This window comes from Cervus elaphus, chromosome 33, assembly GCF_910594005.1.
Source record: "Cervus elaphus chromosome 33, mCerEla1.1, whole genome shotgun sequence".
Classification (NCBI taxonomy): Eukaryota; Metazoa; Chordata; class Mammalia; order Artiodactyla; family Cervidae; genus Cervus; species Cervus elaphus.
Window position 1 is genome coordinate 37,072,212 of NC_057847.1, and position 20,318 is coordinate 37,092,529.

Sequence of the window (20,318 nt, forward strand, 5' to 3'; positions counted from 1 at the left end):
GAACCTGAAGAAAGTTTTTGTACTGTAGATCAGACATATGTTCACTCATTGACTCAGCCATTCAAGAGCAGGTGAAGTAGTGTATGCAATTACAATACTCTGTATAAAATCATGCAATTTACAATCTCAACTTTCAGTGCACTTATAGTTTCTGAAGAGTGAATAAACCACATACACTCAACAGACAGCATGGCTGTTAGATGGAACTTTCTGTATTTACCTCAGTGAACAGGGGTGTCTGTGCGGCCCATGCAAAGTGCATCTATAGCAGTGGAGATGCCAACTGGGGTTGGCCTTTGCCTTGCTTGAAGCCATTATTCTGCAAAAGTATAAGGGAGGCCTTGAAACCCAATGTTTTGAGAAGACAAAAGCTAGAGGATAGATTTATAGTGATAATTCTGGAAAGAATTCAATCACATATTTTCCAGAGAAATGTTTTAGGAATCAGACCCTGAATGTCTGACCTGAGGACTTGGGATTGTAATCCCTCTATGGTAGTCCTCCAACTCTTGTTGCTGTCGTTCAATCGCTAAACTGTGTCTGACTCTGCAGCGCCACAGACCATAGTCCATCAGGCTTCTCTGTCCATGGTCCTCAAATTACCTCTTCCTGCAAAAAAAAAAAAGAAAGAAAGAAAGAATGAAATTTGTTTCCTTGAATCTCTTAGGAAATGCAATCAGGCTAAATTTTTTACATACCAAAAAAATCATATGTACATATGTACAAATATGTACATATTTGAAAATACTAGTAAATACTAGTCAAGGTTGAGAAACAAATTCAACGAAGCAAAGCAGGGGAAAAAAAGCCCTACAGCTGCACAAATTTTGAATGCCCCAAAGGAAATATGTTTGAGGTCAAAACTTAAGTAAAACTGAGACCGACGTTCTTCAGGCTCCTTTGCAAGTGGTACACATGTGAGTCCCTTAAAGTTTCAGTAGTTACAGGGTCAAATCTGCTCATTTGGGGTAAGTTCAGCACTTTAGACATTCCCACAATTTTGAAATTTTATATAACTTCAGGGATAGTGGTAAGACAGAATTATATGAGAAACAATATACTGTTATACATGATATCAGTAAAAACATTTCCAAACTAGAATAATAATCAATCAAGAGGGTTCAAACTGATCTTTAGTCTAGGGTTATTTTTAAGAGAGAAAATTTGTAAAGTCCAGACCAGTCTCCAAAATTAGAAAAGCATGCTTTTTCCCCTGTTATTAACATTTTGTTGATTTAACTACATTATTGGCAGTATTTCTGATAACCCTCCTGAAAGCTCTTCAGAATTTTGGAGGTAAATTTTATAAAGCCTGGTTGGTCTCAAAGTGCTCAGATTATCTAGCTAACCTTTAACCTAGTCTTGCCACATTAAGTGTTAATGTTTCATTTCCATGTTAACTATTGCGCTATCATTTCCTGTAAATGTCATCCTTTTGGAATAAACCTAGGAAGGGAGCTGTTAAGAATTTCCTGTTCCCATGTATCACCTGTTATTTGCTTTTACCCCAGATGCAAGGCAATATGATTGCTAGCTTCTGGGAGATCATAAAATCATGATTGATTTTATGGCTTCGAACTGGCTTCAAGCACTAGCAGCAAGATTGCTTTGTTTGGGTTTTTTTTTTTTTTTGACAAAGAAAGTGAACCTTCTTTTCTTTCATTTGGCTTTTGAAGCTTGTGGGCGAATTGCCAAAATACCACAGTTGACAGCCCGTTTTCTCTACCTACTGTGAACAAGCATCCACACAGGTAGCAACTCTCCATTTGCTACCGCATTTCTCCCCTGAAGACGCCTCAGTGTCCTTCAGAATTAGTGTCGAGTAAGCTGTGACTGACGGGGCTTCTTCCCATCTGTTTGTCCCGGGCATCTGCCCAACTCCTCTGTGCAGCAGAAACGTGCATTTTGAATCCATGCAACGAGCAAAATGGTTGCTGTGAAATCCCTTTAAGAAATTCCATTATTCAACTAACTCAAATCACTCCATCCTAGTTTCAGAGAAGAACGAGGAAGGACATTAATGTCACTTAAGGCAACCAAAAAAAAAAAAAGGAGTTTTTCTGGTCATGAGTGTCACTTTGGACTCATGCCCTTCTTTTCCTTCACTGTCCCATCCAGGCCTCTGTAATTGCTCATTCACTTTGCTTTTTCCTTCCACTGCTTCTGTTTCTTTGAGAGTTCTTCTATCAAAACATTCCCTAAATAAATCACAATGACTCTTGAACACCAGCCCTCAGGTAAGCATGGTGTAAATTAGCCCAAAACACTCTTGCTTTGTACCAGCAATGCACTTAGATTTCTGAGGGTTTCCCAGGACTTTCTGAAGGTCACCATTAAGTGTGGCCCTTTGCTCCTAAGGAGAGATTTGTCTTCAAATTTGATTTCAAATGGAGGCTCTTTTGTGATGGAACTTGAATGAATCATGTTCATATTCTAAAAGATACATATAGTTGTCCAAACCATGATAAACAGAGGGTATCTAAATATGAAATGAGAGAGGGATAGATATTTTTCCACGGACGGATGCGACCAAAAATGAGGCAGTGATTATAATGTGTGCGTGTGACTAAGTCGCTTCAGTCATGTCCACCTCTTTGCTTCCCTATGGACTGTAGCCTGCCAGGCTCCTCTGTCTATGGGATGCTCCAGGCAAGAATATTAGAGTGGGTTGCCCTGCCCTTCTCCAATTATAATGCATGTCAACTTAAATAAAAGGTTAAAATGAGGCAAACTCAAAATTGTTTAAAAATGAGTTTATTCAGGTATAGCAGAGGAATTGCAGTTCTGGACTCACAAACTATAGCAAGTTATAGGGCAGTTCATTGAGGGTTTGGGATAGGCTGTATTATAGGCAGGGAATATAAAGAGGGGAAGAGTTCAGTGAGAGTCTGTTAAAATCAAAAACAGAGACCAACTTTGACTACTACCTGGGCAGATAAAACCGGTCCCATCATACAAACAAAGCTCAGTTAAATGTATTTTGAGGAACTAACCTGACTTGGGTCATTTCTTTTTCTGGTCTCTGGAAACCATAAGCAAAACTTTCCAAGGTTGATATGAGGCCAACTCCCTATCATTTAAGAAAATTTCAGTAATATCAGTTTTCTGCACATCAGGCATATATGGAAATCAGTCTCTCAGTCCTGAGGGCACCTGTGTGCGATTTTTCATTTATATTTTTCAGTCCCATTTTAGATTGAAATTCTTTCACATTAATACATAAGCAAACAAAATCATAAGAAATTAATAAAATGTAAAACAGGAACAACAAAACCTTTTTTTTCCCCCAAAACCTGCAGTTTTGGAAATTTGGTCCCACTCAAGATGGTATTACTTCTGGTGTTACTCTGAGCCTGTCTCTCTCTTTTTTTTTACTTATAAATAACTTAACTACATTTAATATTAAATTCAAAAACAGGTAGCTGTAGTCTGAGAACCTGAGCTAACCATTTACCTGTTCAGTGCACTAAAAAATTATTTCCCCTTTCGGTCAATACTCATTTGCTGAATATGAGCTTCTTCATCTGAGCCCCAAGTAACTCACCAGCCAATTAGGGTAGGAGGCCTTACATCTGTGAGAGTACTACTCAATAGATGTACCATAGAGTTTAACAGCTCCTTTTATCCTTTGCAGAAAACACGATAATATTATTTTAATTATTTGTAAATGCAACCTTATTATGCATGTGTTTAAACAAAGAAAACGTAGCATTTCTATTAAATCTTTGGATTAAATATGCTTGTGTAATGAAGTAAATGTCATGTGTACACACTTAAAATTCTAAAAATTTGTTTCTTTTACTTTAGAAAATTCATAGAAATGGGTTTCATTGATGAAAAAAGAATAGCCATATGGGGCTGGGTGAGTTGTTTTATATGTTTTATGCCTGTTATTTGATTCAGCAATCATCATTTTCTAAAGTGTTCGCTTATAAGATTTCTCATGAAATGTTAATGTTGCAACATAATTTGATCTGTCAATGGAAACAGTCAATTTGGATAATCTGGGCTTCAAAGTGGTGGCTTTAAGTGTTTGTTCCTTTTTTAAAAATCATTTTGTTTCTCCCTTATATAGAAAATTAACTCATAATTAATACTCTTTCACTTAATTTCTGCTATTAGAGTATATAGAACTGAACCATATTCATCAGAGGTTTAATCCCCTTTGTTATTTTAGAGTTAACATATTTCTTTTATACTTCATCATTTCATTTTAATGAAAAGCTAAGATAAAGTTGAAAATTACAGGAAATTTCAAAGTATAAATTCCCTAGGACCCAGTCTATCCTAGTCATATCTTGACTATTTGATTCTTGTTTTTGTAATCAGATTTTTTCCCAGAACTAATGTTAATTTCTGCTAACTGGGAAGAGATAATTAATTACTAGTTATAGGTTGTGGAGATCATTTCTCAAGTTTGAGAGACTATACTGGTTTTCTAAATACATACTGAAAGAAAGTGGCGACATTTACCAGTCTTGGGCAATAAAGTCACTGGAAAGTTCAGAGAACTTTGGGAAAGAGTTTAGAATTGCCTATTATAAATTATGATAATCACCCTTCAAAGAAGAGTTCCTGTTTCACTTTTTGGTCTGAATTTGTACATTTGCAAGTCAATTTGTAGCCATTTGTGCTTGGGTTGTTTTTCTTGGCTGTTTTCTGAGAGCGGCCTGCACAAGATGGAGGGAATGAAACCCAATATTGAAGGGAATCTGCAGGATTCCTCTCAGCTCAGTGACCAGATGAAGAGCTGTTATGAATTTGTGGAAAGTTGTTACTTTGAGCCATTTGGTCCTTCTTAAAACTATCAAATGTTAAGTATCAAAACAGAATGGAATTCAAATGGGTGGAAATAAATGAAATATTTTATAGTGAAACATTTCAGATAAGACCTTTCTTACCATCCATTTTTATAAAATTTCCTAAAGTAAATTCTTGAAAGATTCACATTTTGAACTGAAGACTTACATATAATCATAAACATGTCTCTCAGATTTTCACTTTGCTTTTACTTCAGGCTTTGAAATAGCCATAAAGTGAACTTTTAATTTCATTTCTAGAACATTTTAGGTTGAAGTACTTTGGTAGAGAACCACGTATGTAGATGATTTAAGAAACCCCCTCATCACATGAAGGAGAGTGGGCTTTATCCATGATTCTATAACATGTTTCTCCTCTTAGTTTTCTGTTTCTGTGATCATTATACTCTATTCATCCTTTATATGTTGGTAGTTTTCTGGATCTGGTCTTGATTCTCACTGTTCTTCACTTTCTTGGGGAAATCCACATGGTTTCAAAGACAAGGCCAACTGCCAGATGCCTGCCTTTAGTCCCCACCTCTCTCTTCTGAGTGCCACATTTCAAATGCCTACTGATCAGACAGGACTGCAAGGCCCTTGGCAATCTGATTGCAACCTAATTTTTCAGTCTCATCTCCCTCTACTTCTCCCCACACCTTATGAATAATTTGATTTGTCTGTGCCATGAGTCAATCACTCCTGTTCTCTGCACCTCAGTGCCCATCCTCTTCTTCCATGCCCCATGTCTTCCTCTCTCCAAAATGCAAAATTTCTGCTTATTCTTTTAAGACCCAACTCAGATATAACCTTTGTATGCTCCAGTAGCTCTTTATTACTGCTCTTATAGGAATTACCATTTATCTTGTTTGTGCATTGTTTTCTCTCACAAGAATGTAAGCTCATCAGCGGAATGGACTTTGTCTTTCAACTTTGTTTCTCAAATGCTTAGCACAATATTGGCCATCTCACATACCTATGAGGCTGTTTAAGCTGAATTTAATCCTGTAAGTTAACGTTCCTCCAATGTGTCGTATTAATACCACGAAATTTGGGGGCAAACGTTCTCTGGTCTAATAATTTGGTAAATTATGAAGTCTATATAATAGTGCATATAGATTCCATGAAGAACAGTAAAGAAACCTGTTAATTTTTTTTTTAATATAGCATTACCAAAAAGTATTTGATTCCATGGATACCTCTTTGAGAAGTGATCTTGAAGTCAATAGGGAGTGAAATGGGAGTCTTAGAAAGATATTCTTGGCTGCAGAGTGAAGAATGGCCTGATGTTGGGAGAGGGAGTGGTTCAAAGGACAAGGAGGGATGTAGTATTGGCAACAAATACCAAGGGCCTGAATTTAGGCAGTGAAGAAAGGGGTAAAAATAGGTCATAGTTTTTTGTGTTCTTTTATAATACAATAAGCAGAGACCTAGGGGAAATTGGAGAAGGGAAAGAGAAAGATGTTGAGAATGACCATTTGGGTTTGTTTACCTCTTACTGTGTTCTGTAAGTATCTGTTTCCACAAAGTATTAGACACCTTGCTAAACTGAGAAATACACTAAAGCTGACTACACAATATTTTCTTTGGCCAGTTGGTCAGTAAGTTACAAATCAACCATTTCCCTCCATCATGCAGATTAAGAAGGGGAGAGAAGGAAGGCATTTTCATTGTACCCTTTCATTTTTCTGGCACACAAACTAACATCTAGTAGTCTGGTTTTTAGCTACTTAATAGATATGTACTATGTACTCAGCCCTATGATTAGGAAGTGTCTGTTATGACAGTGGTTCTGACCTGGGCAGTTTTGCCACTCGGGGATGTTTGGCAAAGTCTGGAGACATTGTTGGTTGTCAGAACTGGGGGAGTGCTATAGCATCTAGTGAGTAGAGGCCAGAGATGCTGTCAAATATCCCACAATGCACAAGACAGCATCCAACAGAAGAGAATTATCCAGCCCCCAATGTCAATAGTGCCAAGGCTGAAAAACCTTGATTTATATGAAGAAAAATTAAAGCAATTATTCTGACAATTGAAGAGCAGCAGGGGTTTTGCTAAATTATTAGAATAACAACCTCATTTATGGGCTTTGCTTTGTTAATATAGACCTAGCCAGGTGGTGTTGAATAAGCATTAGTTCGTGATTTAATCTTAGTTCCTTTCCCTTCCAGTGACTAATTATAAGCAATTTGAATTGCTATGTGTGATCAACGATGTAAAAGTAGGACAAATGCACCTCTAATGAGACTATATTAGACTCTGAACTTAAAACTTGCCAAAAAGGTTGCCCTAATGTAGGGATATAGAGGAAGTGGCTTGTTGTCAGATATCCTGCAGTTGAGTCTCAGCTCCACCACTTACTCTAAATTTATTCTGAGCCTCAGTTTCCTCATCATGAAATGCAACAATAATTTCCCCACCAAGTCACTGTGAGAGTTAGATGAGTTAATAGGAAAGTCATATATTAAACAAATATTGATTCTATTCCTGATGTGTTTCAGATTACATCGTTAGTGCTAGGGGGGACATTCATTAACAAGACGGACAAAAATCTCCATCTTTATCAAGTTGGGAATGGTTGGGGAGAAAGGCAATAAGCAAGATAAATAAATAGCACAGATAGGATTGTTAAACAATGATTGGTCCAATGGAGGAAAGCAAAACAAGAAAGGAGTAAGGAGCATCATACAAGATTGATGCAGTTTTAGATTAGAAGGACAGGTGAGACTTTTTTTTTTTTTTTTTTTTTTGAGTTAAGACTTGAAAAAGGAAAGAATTTAGCCATGCCAATTGTGGAGACAAGAAAATTCCAAGCAGGGGGTGGTGGCATTTGCAGAAGTCCTGGGGCTTAGAGAGTTCAAAGAACATTAAGAGAGCCAGTGAGCAGAGAAGTGGGATGGGGGAGAAAGGAGACAGAGCCTGTAGGACCACAAAGACTGTTGCAATGACCTTAGCCCTACAAATGTTAACTAGTTATTGTTATTGTCTGTAGGCAAAATAGTCCAGTCCGATTTATAGCTCCCATCAGAATACTATTCCATAAATCCCTCAAAATTCTGTGCCCTTCTAAGCAAGTTTTTAAAGATATCCTTCATTTAAACAAAATGGCAAGGCATCTAAGTGCAAAGGACAAAATTCTAGAATTCTCATGGCCAATCTGCTCCGTGGGTTCTTTTCTTACTGCATCCACCCACTCTGCCTTGGAGCCCCACCCATGGGAGAGCAGAAAAAAGTCAACTCGGGTGGTTTTTTTTTTTCTCTTTATTTCTACAATAGAAACAGTTTTTCTAAGCTGCCTGAGAATTTAAAGTACACCTTCTTTTGTTGTGCTGCTGCTATACTAGTTTTGCTTTTACAAATTTCTGGAGACAATGTGTTCATATCGAAAACATGAACATTTTATTCAGATACCACTCTTATCTAATCAGTGAACAAATACAGATTAATATTTTTATAATTTCTAGGATTTGGGACAGAGATATTCAAAACCCTTTTTACTATATGCAAATGCTCTAATTTCAAATATCATTCTGTGCTATTTTGTGTTATGGGGCATACAAGAGGAAAAGCAGAACCCAGTATTATAATTTTCAGTGAACATACTTTTTCAATAAAACCGTAAACAATCAAATTTCTAAAGGACTCAGGTTTACTCTGAAAGTGAAAGTGAAGTCGCTCAGTTGTGTCCGACTCTTTGCGACCCCATGGACTGTAGCCTACCAGGTTCCTCTTTCCATGGGATTTTCCAGGCGAAAATACTGGAGTGGGTTGCCATTTTTTTTCTCCAGGAGATCTTCCCAACCCAGGGATTGAACCCAGGTCTCCCACATTGTAGGCAGACACTTTACCATCTGAGCCACTAGGGAAACTCAGGCTTATTCAGCTCCTGCTGCTGCTAAGTCACTTCAGTTGTGTCCGACTCCAACTCTGTGACCCCATCCCTGGGATTCTCCAGGCAAGAACACTGGAGTGGGTTGCCATTTCCTTCTCCCAGGCTTACTCTACATGCATTTAAATCTAAAATTAAGAACGAAGAAATCATTCATTTCAGTAATAGTTGTTGCTAACCTACTAATCCAAACAGATTATTTTTATAAGTAAAAGTTTGATCCTGATGAGAATTTTCACTTATCAAAATGACTTTAAAACCCACATTTTCCTTCTGTTTTTAAAATATATTTTTCCTCTATTAAAATACGTTTTAGTTCTCCTCCAAGTATAATGAAAGGAGGCCACGGTATAATTGGAGCTGCCTCTTTTAGCCTGTGTTTTGTAGCCAAGGGTCCTCAGTAAGATTCCCTGGAGATGGAAACATAAAACTGTAAACTAGTTAGAGCATTCTTTCTCTAACAATTGAATTCAGCAAGAGGGTTTAGCTAATCCCTGCAGGCCATGTATTTCATGGATTAAGACTAAACGCCGGCCACTGACCTGCTGCCTGATTTCACCATGTCTGTCTTCTGTCTCTCCCTTACTCTCTCTTAAGACTGACATTTCTGTGGCAAAAGATGATATGAGCTCTCCTGACCTTAGGGCAGATCATTCCCAGAAGTTTGTGGTAATAACAAGGCACACCCTTCGTTAGAGAGCCATATTGTCCTCTTTTGATTTGTAGGGATGTTCCTGTGTTGGGGCAAGAATAATCACTTCCTAATCTAGCACAGACATTGGTGGGGGTGAGGGTGGGAGTATGACCAGGACACTGCTTAATCCATGTGCCCGGAGGAAGCATCTCTCTCCCAACAAGTAGACAAAATTTGCTTTCTGGGGGAAGATGCAGCTTAATTATGAAGTTCTCTGTTCATTTCTTCATTTTCAGGAAAAGGTTCAAATTTCCAAGTGACACAGACACACATCTCCTTCTGTTATCAGGGTCACTTTCTGAATCACCTACCGATTCCCTGGTAAAGAAAAGTGATGAGTGCTAAACCCGCTTCAGACTCTGCAATTTGTATCTCCTTTTGTGTTCATTTTCCCATTAAGTTGAGGTAGTAGGGGCAGGTAAGATTTGTTAAGGCACCAGTGGCTTTTCCTCCTTTGAGCTGCTATGCCAGAAATTCGCAAAACAGAATGCGTATATACAAACTCTGGCCATCTCTTAAACTACTCAAAAGGTTCTGTGTCCTTCTCTTGATGTTCTCATTTGAAAACAGATTAAGTAAATACACAGATATAAGTTCTGCCTCACATTACTGTTGTACATTGTGGAATGTATCTTGCTTTTACATTTGGAAATGATCTTTTTTTGTGTGCACTTTTTTAGAGTAAAATTCTGCTTTTGCCATAGCAAGGTCCTGGTTGTAAAAACATAGAGGCATGGGCAAAGAAATTTCTGCAGAAGAACTGCAGTTGTATCTCTCTCTTAAACTGCCCCCTCCCTGTTCCGATCAGCACTCCAAGTGTTTGTAATTGACTAGGATGAAATTGTTGCAACTTGCTGCCAAGAGTGCAAGATAGACATTTAATCTACCCAATCCACATTCCCCAGCTCCCATCAGCACGTATTGTGAGTAGAATCATTATACAAATATGTTGGAGAGTTTATGAGAGTGAATCTGGGACTGACTCCTAACAATGTCTCTACAGTCCTATGGAGGTTATGTTTCATCGCTGGCCCTTGCTTCAGGAACTGGTCTTTTCAAATGTGGGATAGCAGTGGCTCCGGTCTCCAGCTGGGAATATTACGGTATGGAAACATTTCATAAATGTTGCTGCAAAAACATTTAACACATAATTACTCTATATTTAAGGTTGCTAGGAAAACAAATTATGCAGTAAAATTCACCCCAGCATCACTGGGAAAAATATAATCTATAAATGAGGTTGTTTATATGATTCATTATAATCATGCTGCAACAATCAAAGAAATCTTAAGACAAGAAAGGATTCTTCCAAAACCCAACGAATGTTATTCTCTCCTAGAAACCTTGTGCCCCCTGATGAACCAAATCTTTAAAAATCAGAGCTAACTCTGTTTGTGCAGACACACAGGTGCAGCCAAACTGGCTTTTAAGCAGTTCTGAGGGAAAATCAGGCCAAGCCAAGTAATTCACCACCACACAACCAGTTTGCAGCTGCCTGTTACGTTACTCCAGAAGTCAAAGAAACAAAAAATTTGTTCGAGAAGTATACCTTCCATGTGTGCATATTTTTATGATGAACATCAATGCAGGATGACTATTTGGAATTAATTATAATAAACGCACAAAAATTAGCTTTCATTACATCCTCTTCCCTGTGTTGAGGTGAAAGTGAGACAATTGTGACTTGGGAATCTTTATTCAGAGGAAAAAGTGTGTTGGAGGGTGAGGAGGAATTGGGGGACATATTTCTATCCCAAATTAATTAAGAGACCAGTGAGAGTACTAGAGTTGGCTGCATTTGTGATTTCTTTTAAAATGTAATGACGTCATTCCTAGCTCAACATTTCCCCCATCAAAGAACTTTGGGTAGAAGTGAAAAAGCTGAAGAACAGTCCTTGCTATTGTTAGGTGCTCCTGTTTCCGTAATCTTCTCTTGCATCTCTTCTCCAGGCTTGTTGAGACAACTAGCAGAGCAAATGACTAGGGTGGAGCATTACAGAAAGGAAAGCAAGACCTTTCCTCAGCAGCTCCCGCTGGGAGATTGAGGAGCTGGCTCAGACAGTAAAGAATCTACCTGCAATGGAGGAGATCAGAGTTTCAATACCTGTATTGGGAGGATCCCCTAGAGAAGGGAATGGCTACCCACTCCAGTATTCTTGCCAGGAGAATTCCATTGACAGAGGAACCTATCAGGGATGCAAGAAATCAGACATGACTGAGAGACTAATACATTCACTCTCCAGCCTGAGTTATCACGTGCAAACCTCATGCTCTTACATATTTTACAGCATCTATCTACACAGAGCGATTCATGGGCCTCCCAACAAAGGATGATAATCTCAAGCACTATAAAGTAAGCATTTTCTGTTTTATTTAGGTCATTAATTTATTTCACATGTGCTAAATAATTGGAAAGCAGTCATTCAGACTTTACACTTCTGCTGGGTCCACAAGCAAATATGATGATCTTTTGTCAGCTGTAAAACACCTTACTAGAAAGGAATTAACTCCCTTTGGATTCTACTTTTTCTTTCCTCATCCTCCTCCCCACCCCCAACCCCTACACAGCTTGAGCGGGCATCGTTTATGCCTAAGGTCTCACTCATATGTAACATATGACACATAAACTTTCAGTTTTTCAAACTAAGAATCAGATGGAAGTAATGCAAATGATGATGAAAATGTGTTGCTCTGACTCTTAAATATTTATCAACCAAAGCAATACATAATTTCAGTATTGGTGCTAAGTCCATTGCACAATGATTTAGCTAGTTTTCTATTAGAACTTGCAGCAACTAAAATGTTAATTTTTCCCCTTTTCCAGAATTCAACTGTGATGGCAAGAGCAGAATATTTCAGAAATGTAGACTATCTTCTCATCCACGGAACAGCAGATGGTGAGGTTTAAGCAAGACTCTTACACATAAAAATACTGAGCCAGCATCACTTTGTTTAAGAAACATTAAGCATCCTCCTATGCCTGTGCTCAGGGTCAGTACCTAAGAGTCAGGGACATTTCCATAAGCGAGTGTGATTACTCACTGCTGACAATGTCAACTGCATGACTAGATAATTGTTGGTGTTCATTTCCAGGCAGTACATTGTCACTCTGCTTTCTGGTATTTAACAGCACTTTAACTCTCTCTCTTTGTTGCAGATAATGTGCACTTTCAAAACTCAGCGCAGATTGCTAAAGCTTTGGTTAATGCACAAGTGGATTTCCAGGCGATGGTACATGATTTCATTTTATTCAGGTTGATGGCCTTAGACCCCTAAGCTAAAAGGAGGACTCTTCTTCTTCTTTCTTTTTTTTTTTTTTTTTTTTGCTAAAACCTGACAAGAAGGCTATTCAATAGAGTAGGCAGAACATTAGCAAATGACTCTTGGATCTTCCATGAACTCCCTGAGGGCCACTAGGCAAATGATGCCACCTCTGCTGACCCCAGTCCAGTCATATATTAAATAAAGGCATCCACAAGATTAGAGGCTCTTCTAGCTCAAACATCCAGCAGTTCTATGGTCCTACATACTGAGTGTAGCTATGTGCTTCAAATCCCTGTAAACTCAAAGCAGCCAGATGATTCTGTTTATTTGGTAAGAAGCCATCACAAAAGGCTGTCAGAAACCTCAGAGGCTCCCAGAAATCATGCAGTTCCACTCAGAGCTAGAGAATCCTTCCACCTCTGTGTTTTCAGGGCCTGACATGTGCTTGTCCCATCACAGAAGCTCATATTTTCACTGACTGAATGAATGAATGAGCTAGCTGTGAAATCCAGTTGCTTGAGGAATGGGAAATGGAGACAGAGAGGAAAGTAAGGCAAAACCCAAGTCAAGGGAGACAATCCTTAGAGGTTCCGTCCCCCTTCTCCAATTCTCCCTCTCTTGCTTATGTTGCACAAGAACCCAGAAAAGGAAACCCTCCTTCTTTCAGAAATTTGGCTTCTTAAAATAATTTACAGAGGGTGAGGTGAGACTTTTCTGGTCTTTTTTTATCCCCTTTACCATTTTTTAAATTGTGACTCTTAAAGTGCATTCAACTCACAAGAATATAGTATTATATCAATAACCACTAGCCAACTTTATTCAGTGAAAATCATCTTACTGGCATCTCTCCAGCAATAAAATTTAAATCCATAATACCATCTCCCTGTTTTTTTTTTAATAATACTATTTTTAACTCCTATGAAAGATGTTTATGGTTATACGTATTGTGAATTTTCTACAATAGAGAGGAATTAGATTCAGAGGCTAAAAGCTTCATGGAATTTTTTAGCTAGAAGGTGCCTTAGAGGAAGTGAAATCCAACCCCCTCATTTTTTCAAATGAGGAAACCAAGCTCTGGAAATTCAAAGTAACCAACCCAGCACCCCAGCTCTGGGACCTGGGCTCGGAATCCCAGGGTGCTGGCCACTGTGAAAGCTCAACCACCCCGATGTGATCTTACATATAGGTTTAAAAAATATGAAACAATGGTGAAAGTAAAAGGGCTTTCAATCTTCTTGTTCTTCATGTATAGATGTAAACGATTTTATTTATACAAGTATTCTTAGGTATTTCAATGGTAATACTAGAAAAATTACCAGGTTCTGAGAGCACAAAATAGTCAAAGCCAGATGCACTGTGTGGTCGCAGCAATAAAATAAGTTTCTTCCCCTTGTGTTTCAGTGGTACTCGGACCAGAACCATGGCATATCCGGCCTATCTACGAAGCACTTATACACCCACATGACCCACTTCCTAAAGCAGTGTTTTTCTTTGTCAGACTAAAGCGATACAGATACAAGACTGTATCACAATCTGAACACTTCCTATAAACGCCTCAGACCGTTTGCTCGTTTCACTCTTTATGCTGTTAAATGTTGGTATAAACAAACACACGAATGTTGTTCTGAAGGCTGACAGAAGATTCAGAGGACTCAGAAGTTCAACCTAAATATTGTTTACATTTTCTGGCACTCTGTGAAAGAAGGGGAAAGGAGGCCCTGCCTTTTGCTTTGGACACAAACAGTGTTTTATTACCTGTTCATTTGAGGGGAAAAGAATAAAATCAGAAATTAAAATGCTATTATTTTCTCTGTGTTCATTCATTTCAGGTTACAGTTTCTATCAGAGAAGGAAATGCTTGTATTAGGCAAATGCTTGAACAATAGGGTGGTCATGAAGGAGAAGAATCTAGAAGCAGTTTTGGATTTTTGTAAATATAGTTCCAAATGCTGGTAAAAAATAGCTCTGAGTGTGCAAAAGCATTGTTCAGAAATCAGGTTGGTGATACATTTTGTAGAGGCACCCTGATGTTTGCTCTCTGTGCTGTCCCTCCAAGAAATGTTTATTAAATTTCTTCCAGAAGATTTCTTATTGTCAAAAGCATTTGATAAAGATAAAGTCAGAATTTTGAATCCAGGCTCCTTTTAAGAAATGCTTCAAATTTGGAAACGTTCCTATTTTAGATCCCTTTTTAGAATGAGTAATGGTAACTGTTTTCAGATTGCTACGCCACACCAAACTAAATAAAACAAAAAATTAAACAAAATGGACATCAATAGCTAGAGAAGGAAAATGTTACATCTAGGGGATTATTCTGGGCTTTTTGTTCTATAAGTTTATTTGAAAAAGAAAAATATACCAGAAGTGCCATAATGCCTGCAATCCCAAAGGCAACGCTCTGCCAGTAACTGTCCCTGTCAATTAGAAACACAGACAGTGTGCTATCTCTGTGATGACCATAGAATTAAAAAGGTCCACACCAGGTCACCATAAGGTATCTCTTATACGAATATTGAAAGTATCCACGAAGTCACCGCTGAGGGGAATTTCCATTGACATGGTTCCCAGCATTGGATTACCCTGGATGATTTCTCCCCACCCTTGGCTTGATCCTTCCCAGTGGTAGATAGGAGACCCTCAACCTCTGTCATGCTCTATAACCAGAAGAGGCATGGAAACTTACAGCAGCAAGGGGGGTCAAAGGTCATCTTTCTCAGTCCAGACCTCTTTCTCCTATGACTTTCTGAAATCATGTTCCCATTCAGGTCTCAGAGTCCCACCTCACCTGTCAGAAGGGCACGTTGTGGATGTCAGGGAGCCCGGGCAACACCCCTACAGATTCAGGGCTGGCCATCGCCCTCTACACATCTATGCAACAGTCGATGCTCTGAGAGTCAGAGGGAAGCTACTGCTGTCATTTTCTCTTCCACAGGGAGCAGTCTGCAAAGCAAACCCAAGACATTTCTGCATAATTTACTCCCCATTCGCTCTCTACAACTAGGAAATGAAGACTAGCCAACAGTCATTGCCTGACACTCTATCAAAGGAGATACCAGGGTAATTACAAATAATAAGGAAGTCTTGTTACCCTCACTTATTTTCTGTCTTTGTGAAATATGTGAAGCTGGCATGTAATATCAATGTGCAAAAAGTCATCTCCAGTCTCAAGCCTTGGCTCCCACTACTGTAGAGGTAACTTCCATAAGACAGATTGCCATTTTCTCCAAGTAGAAATCTCTAAGGATTCTCTGTGGTCTGTAAAATAATATTGTGGATATTCAAAGTGGAACATTGTCATCATCACAGAAAGTGCTATTCAGTGGTGCTATCCTAGAGGAATCTTCACAGACTATATCTTGGAACATAGCGTATTGCATAGGCTCGCCAACTGGTGAATGATTGAACAGCTCAACTCTGTGTTCATAGGAGACTCAGGCTTTCTACATCACTGTTAATGCAACCTTCCCTAACTCCTCAGGCAGAATTATCCAGCGGCTCCTTGGGACTGTGTGTGTTTATGTACTTATCTATCCATTCAAAAAACGTTTGTCCAGTTTGTCTATATACCTGACACTATGCAAGGCTTTGAGGACGTAGTGCAGAGCAAGGAAGCAATGAGAGTGACAGGGTTATTTTGTAATTTTCTTTAACATTCACATTTTGTACAGATTTACCAGATTTTCATTTTGGCTTGGAAAATAAGAGATACATAAAGTACAAAGGTTTTAGTAGAAAATACCAAACTAAAAGGGATGATTAAACATCTTATCGGTTCTATTTGCAGGAAGTGAATTAGAATAATAACTATCCTTTGCCACACTTTATTCTTGCATATGAGATTTGGGAAGGAGGATGTCCCACCATATTTATTCACCCTGCAGGGTATAATAATCTTTCATATATTGCAAACTTGAGATTTTCCTGCATTCATTCAACAAATGCAATTGCAAGTCCCTGATTTAGGTACTATAGGTAACCCTCTCCCAAAAAAAGATATGTATGTTAAACAGTATGCATATCTTTAGGCAGAGCTTAAAGTCTGTAAAGATAAGAAATGAATGTAACTACAGTGCAAGTTTAAATGAGATCAGGACTCTGGGGTTGGGATTCTTGCATGTGTTAGAGGAAAACCATAAAAAAAAATGATGCCATTTCAAAATAATCTCAAATTTTAATCCTGCCATGCTGGCCTTAGAGGTATTTCAAAAGGTTTCAAAATTCTGACTGACCATTGTATATTTGTTAGCATGATTGAGAAAGAAGCAGTAAGAAAATGGGTATCTTGCTAAATTTGATACAAATGAGGGAACATTTATTGAGGCTTAATTTTTTTTCATATCTTCTCCAAAGTATGACATGTATGATTTATTTCCTTCAATAAACATTTTTTGAGTATCTATGCTGTGCACGACAGTATTCTGTGTCCTACAGGGGTTACAAAGATGAATTTTTGTGACAAGTTCTCAATTTCTAGGCTGTTTCAGTGAAGGCGACTTAACGAATCTGATTTTCCCAACATTTGAGCATTTTTCAGAAACTGACAGATCTTTATGCAAATGTTGTTGCCAAGCTGTTTGTAATGGTGAAATTATACTTTGACAGTAACTCTTTAAAATATATTAAACCCAGCTAAGGTTTTCTTTGAAATGTTGCCAATTAAGTGACTTTAATGAGCTTCTTGATGGTAATGTAATTAAAATTCAGATGTTCTAATTGTAAAAAAAAAATACAGTTCTGGGAAACTTAACAGTAAAATAAGCAAATGTGAAATGAAGTAAGGCTAATTTAAATGGTGATTATGTGGTCTTCTGAGAAGATTCTACGAAAACAATGCTTTCAATTATCCTGTTTGTAAAGAAGAAAGATGGCACCTAACAGATATTTTAAATGTATCCCATAAAGTAGATATTTTGAGTTTATCTAATAAAACAGATTAAAAAATTCTGAACACAGGCAGTCATCTCCACCTTCTGAAAGAACTGCTAAAACACTTCCTTGGCTTTAGGAACCGGTATCCTGGCAATCAGAAGTGAAATAATTTCTAATTCAGGGAGACATTAGTGCCTGGACCTTACCAAGCTATTCACAGGGGAATAGATCTGGCTCCTAGTGATCGTCGCTACTGACCACCTGCTCAGATTACTGGCATGCAATACTAGCATGCTGGTCACAGACACTTCTCTTTGACACACAGGTAATATCGTTGGCAAGCTAGAGCAGTATGATTTCATTTTATTAGCTTCTAATTAATACTCCATTACTTACCCCACCCACTTGAAAAATGGCTTGACAATATGTGAGTGAAGTGAAAGTTGCTCAGTCGTGTTTGTCTTTGCAACCCCATGGACTAGAGCCTGCCAGGCTCTTCTGTCCTTGAGGATTCTCCAGACAAGAATAGTGGAGTGAGTTGCCATGCCCTCCTCCAGGGGATCTTTCCAACCCAGGGGTCAAACCCAGATCCCCCTCACTGCAGGTGGATTCTTTACCATCTGAGCCACGAGGGAAGCCCAAGTATACTGGAGTGGGTAGCCTATCCTTTCTCCAGGGGATCTTCCAAACCCAGGAATCGAACTGGGGTCTCCTGCTTTGCAGGTGGATTCTTTACCAGCTGAGATACCATGATTTACAAATATTCTTTGGTGTGGCATTACATCTTTTGCTCTGTAGTTACAGAGTCCATATTATGTGCATAAGAGGGAGGGGTAATCAAGCCAAGATAATGCCACCATGGTTTGACAGCTCATCTTCCTTCTTTCATAATTACTGTTTATAGACCAGCAAAGACAGGAACATCTTTGCTAACCATGAATTAATAGGGTTAGGCATTTTTCTCTATGCTATAGAAAGGAAATTGTTGAAAGAAATGTCTTAATGAAATATGTAAAAGGATATAAAAGTTATTTCTTTGCTAAAAAGCTACTATCTATTCACTCATGATTCAATTTGTTATGGAAACATCCTTTCTGATAAAATACATAATAGAAAACTTATATAGGTCAAAAAATTTGCTTTTATCACACTGACATTTTGCTGAATTTCCAGCTTTAAGGGACAATGTTTTACTATATGCAAGTGCTTTTTATACCAACAGGAGACAATGCTGCTCGCTTTGCAATATTGCCTTCCTTTCAAATGAATTGGTTCACATGCCAATTCTTTTAAAGATAATACATTCATTGTAACTTATTTTAGAGGTAATTGACTATAACAGATTAGGGCACAAATATTAAAGTTAGATTACCTGGTTTGAATCCCAGTTCACTCACATACTAGCTGCATAACTGCGGTCAGCTTTCATACCTTCTTTCTGCTTCATCTTCCTTACACGTGAAATGAGGGATAATAATACTTCCTACCCCACAGCATTTTGAAGGTTTAATTTACATGCTATTGATATGGTTCATAGTGTCTGGCATATTGTAAGTATTTGGTAGGATTCTGCCTAGATACATAAAATAAACCACTTTTTAGTTGGCTTCTTCAGTAAATTAATTCTCAATAAATTAATAGTTCAATCAGAAACCAATAATTTCTTCCCGGTATTATTGAGTTTAGTATAAATACCAGAACCATCCATCAGTTAAAAATGAATCTCTGTCTTTTTCTGAATCAATACGGCCCTTTAAAAAAAACCAATATGATGAGGAAACTCGTGGACCCTAATGCATCATTTGACAATAGTAACATTGTCAATATTTGACAGTAGTAATGAAAACACCTTTGGGGAAAGCAGACCACCAAGGAAAAGTGTGCCTGAAGGACACGGACAGTTCCCTCAGCCAGCTTCACACACAACCACAAAACACCACGCCATTCCTTCCATTCTGCATCTATCTTTACCTGCTGCCCTCCAAACTCCAGGCACACACTAAGTCTCCTTTCCTTTTTTTAATGCAGTCCAAGCTCTTTCCTGTTTCAGGGCCTCGAATGTGGATTTCTTGAATCTTTCATTTGGCTGTGTCCTTGCCATCGAGGTCTCAGGCCAAGTATCACAACCTTAGAGAGAACTTCTCTGGATTCAAGTCACTGGATTTAATGTTGCTTCTTCCACAGCCAGACTTCCAATCACAATATCTAACTTTGTTTGCTTGATCGCACATATAACCATCAGGAATTTATTTAGATATATGTTTGGAACCTAGTTCTCCTACTCAAATATAAGTTCTCAGTTAACAGTGACCTTATCTGTCTTTTCACCTCTCTGTACCCAGGAACTTGATAGCCTTTGGAATAAGGTGGAAGGAACTTGATAAATAGTTGCTGAATGTATTTCCACATTTTGCAGATAGAAAGGGCTATGAAACTAGAATCCTTATGTGTGATCTCACAGTGGAAACAGATCTCAACCTTTCTGGAAATGAGTGTGTAATAGAAACTTGTCTTTTCCCCTTCAAAGCGAAGGAAAAAAAAAAAAAAAACTCCCCGAGTTGCAGGTGATTCGCAGTCAGGAGAATGCAGTTAGGGAGGACATGAATCTTAGCCAGAGATCTAAAGAGTTGGCCTTTGAAACAAAAATTAATTGGCTTAGGAAATAGAAACCAGCCCAGTGCACTGTCCTACCTTCAATTCTCACTGCCCCTAGATGACACCACAGACCAAGTTTAGCACAAATTGTTCAGACTGAAAAAGTCATAGAAATCTCTGGAATGCTACCGACTATTTTAGCATCTTTCAC

The 20,318-nt window shown here is 38.3% G+C and overlaps 1 protein-coding gene across 1 annotated transcript in view; it reads left to right on the forward strand.

Annotated features, from left to right (window-relative positions):
• Positions 1 to 14,444, forward strand: part of LOC122688377 (fibroblast activation protein alpha) — a 79,680-nt gene extending 65,236 nt beyond the window's left edge. The window contains exons 22-27 of the mRNA XM_043894355.1: positions 3,808 to 3,862; positions 10,383 to 10,482; positions 11,668 to 11,732; positions 12,204 to 12,276; positions 12,537 to 12,610; positions 14,045 to 14,444. Coding sequence (XP_043750290.1) covers positions 3,808 to 3,862; positions 10,383 to 10,482; positions 11,668 to 11,732; positions 12,204 to 12,276; positions 12,537 to 12,610; positions 14,045 to 14,146 — 469 coding nt within the window. The 3' untranslated portion in view covers positions 14,147 to 14,444. The remainder of the gene's footprint in view (positions 1 to 3,807; positions 3,863 to 10,382; positions 10,483 to 11,667; positions 11,733 to 12,203; positions 12,277 to 12,536; positions 12,611 to 14,044) is intronic.
• Positions 14,445 to 20,318: the final 5,874 nt, after the last annotated feature.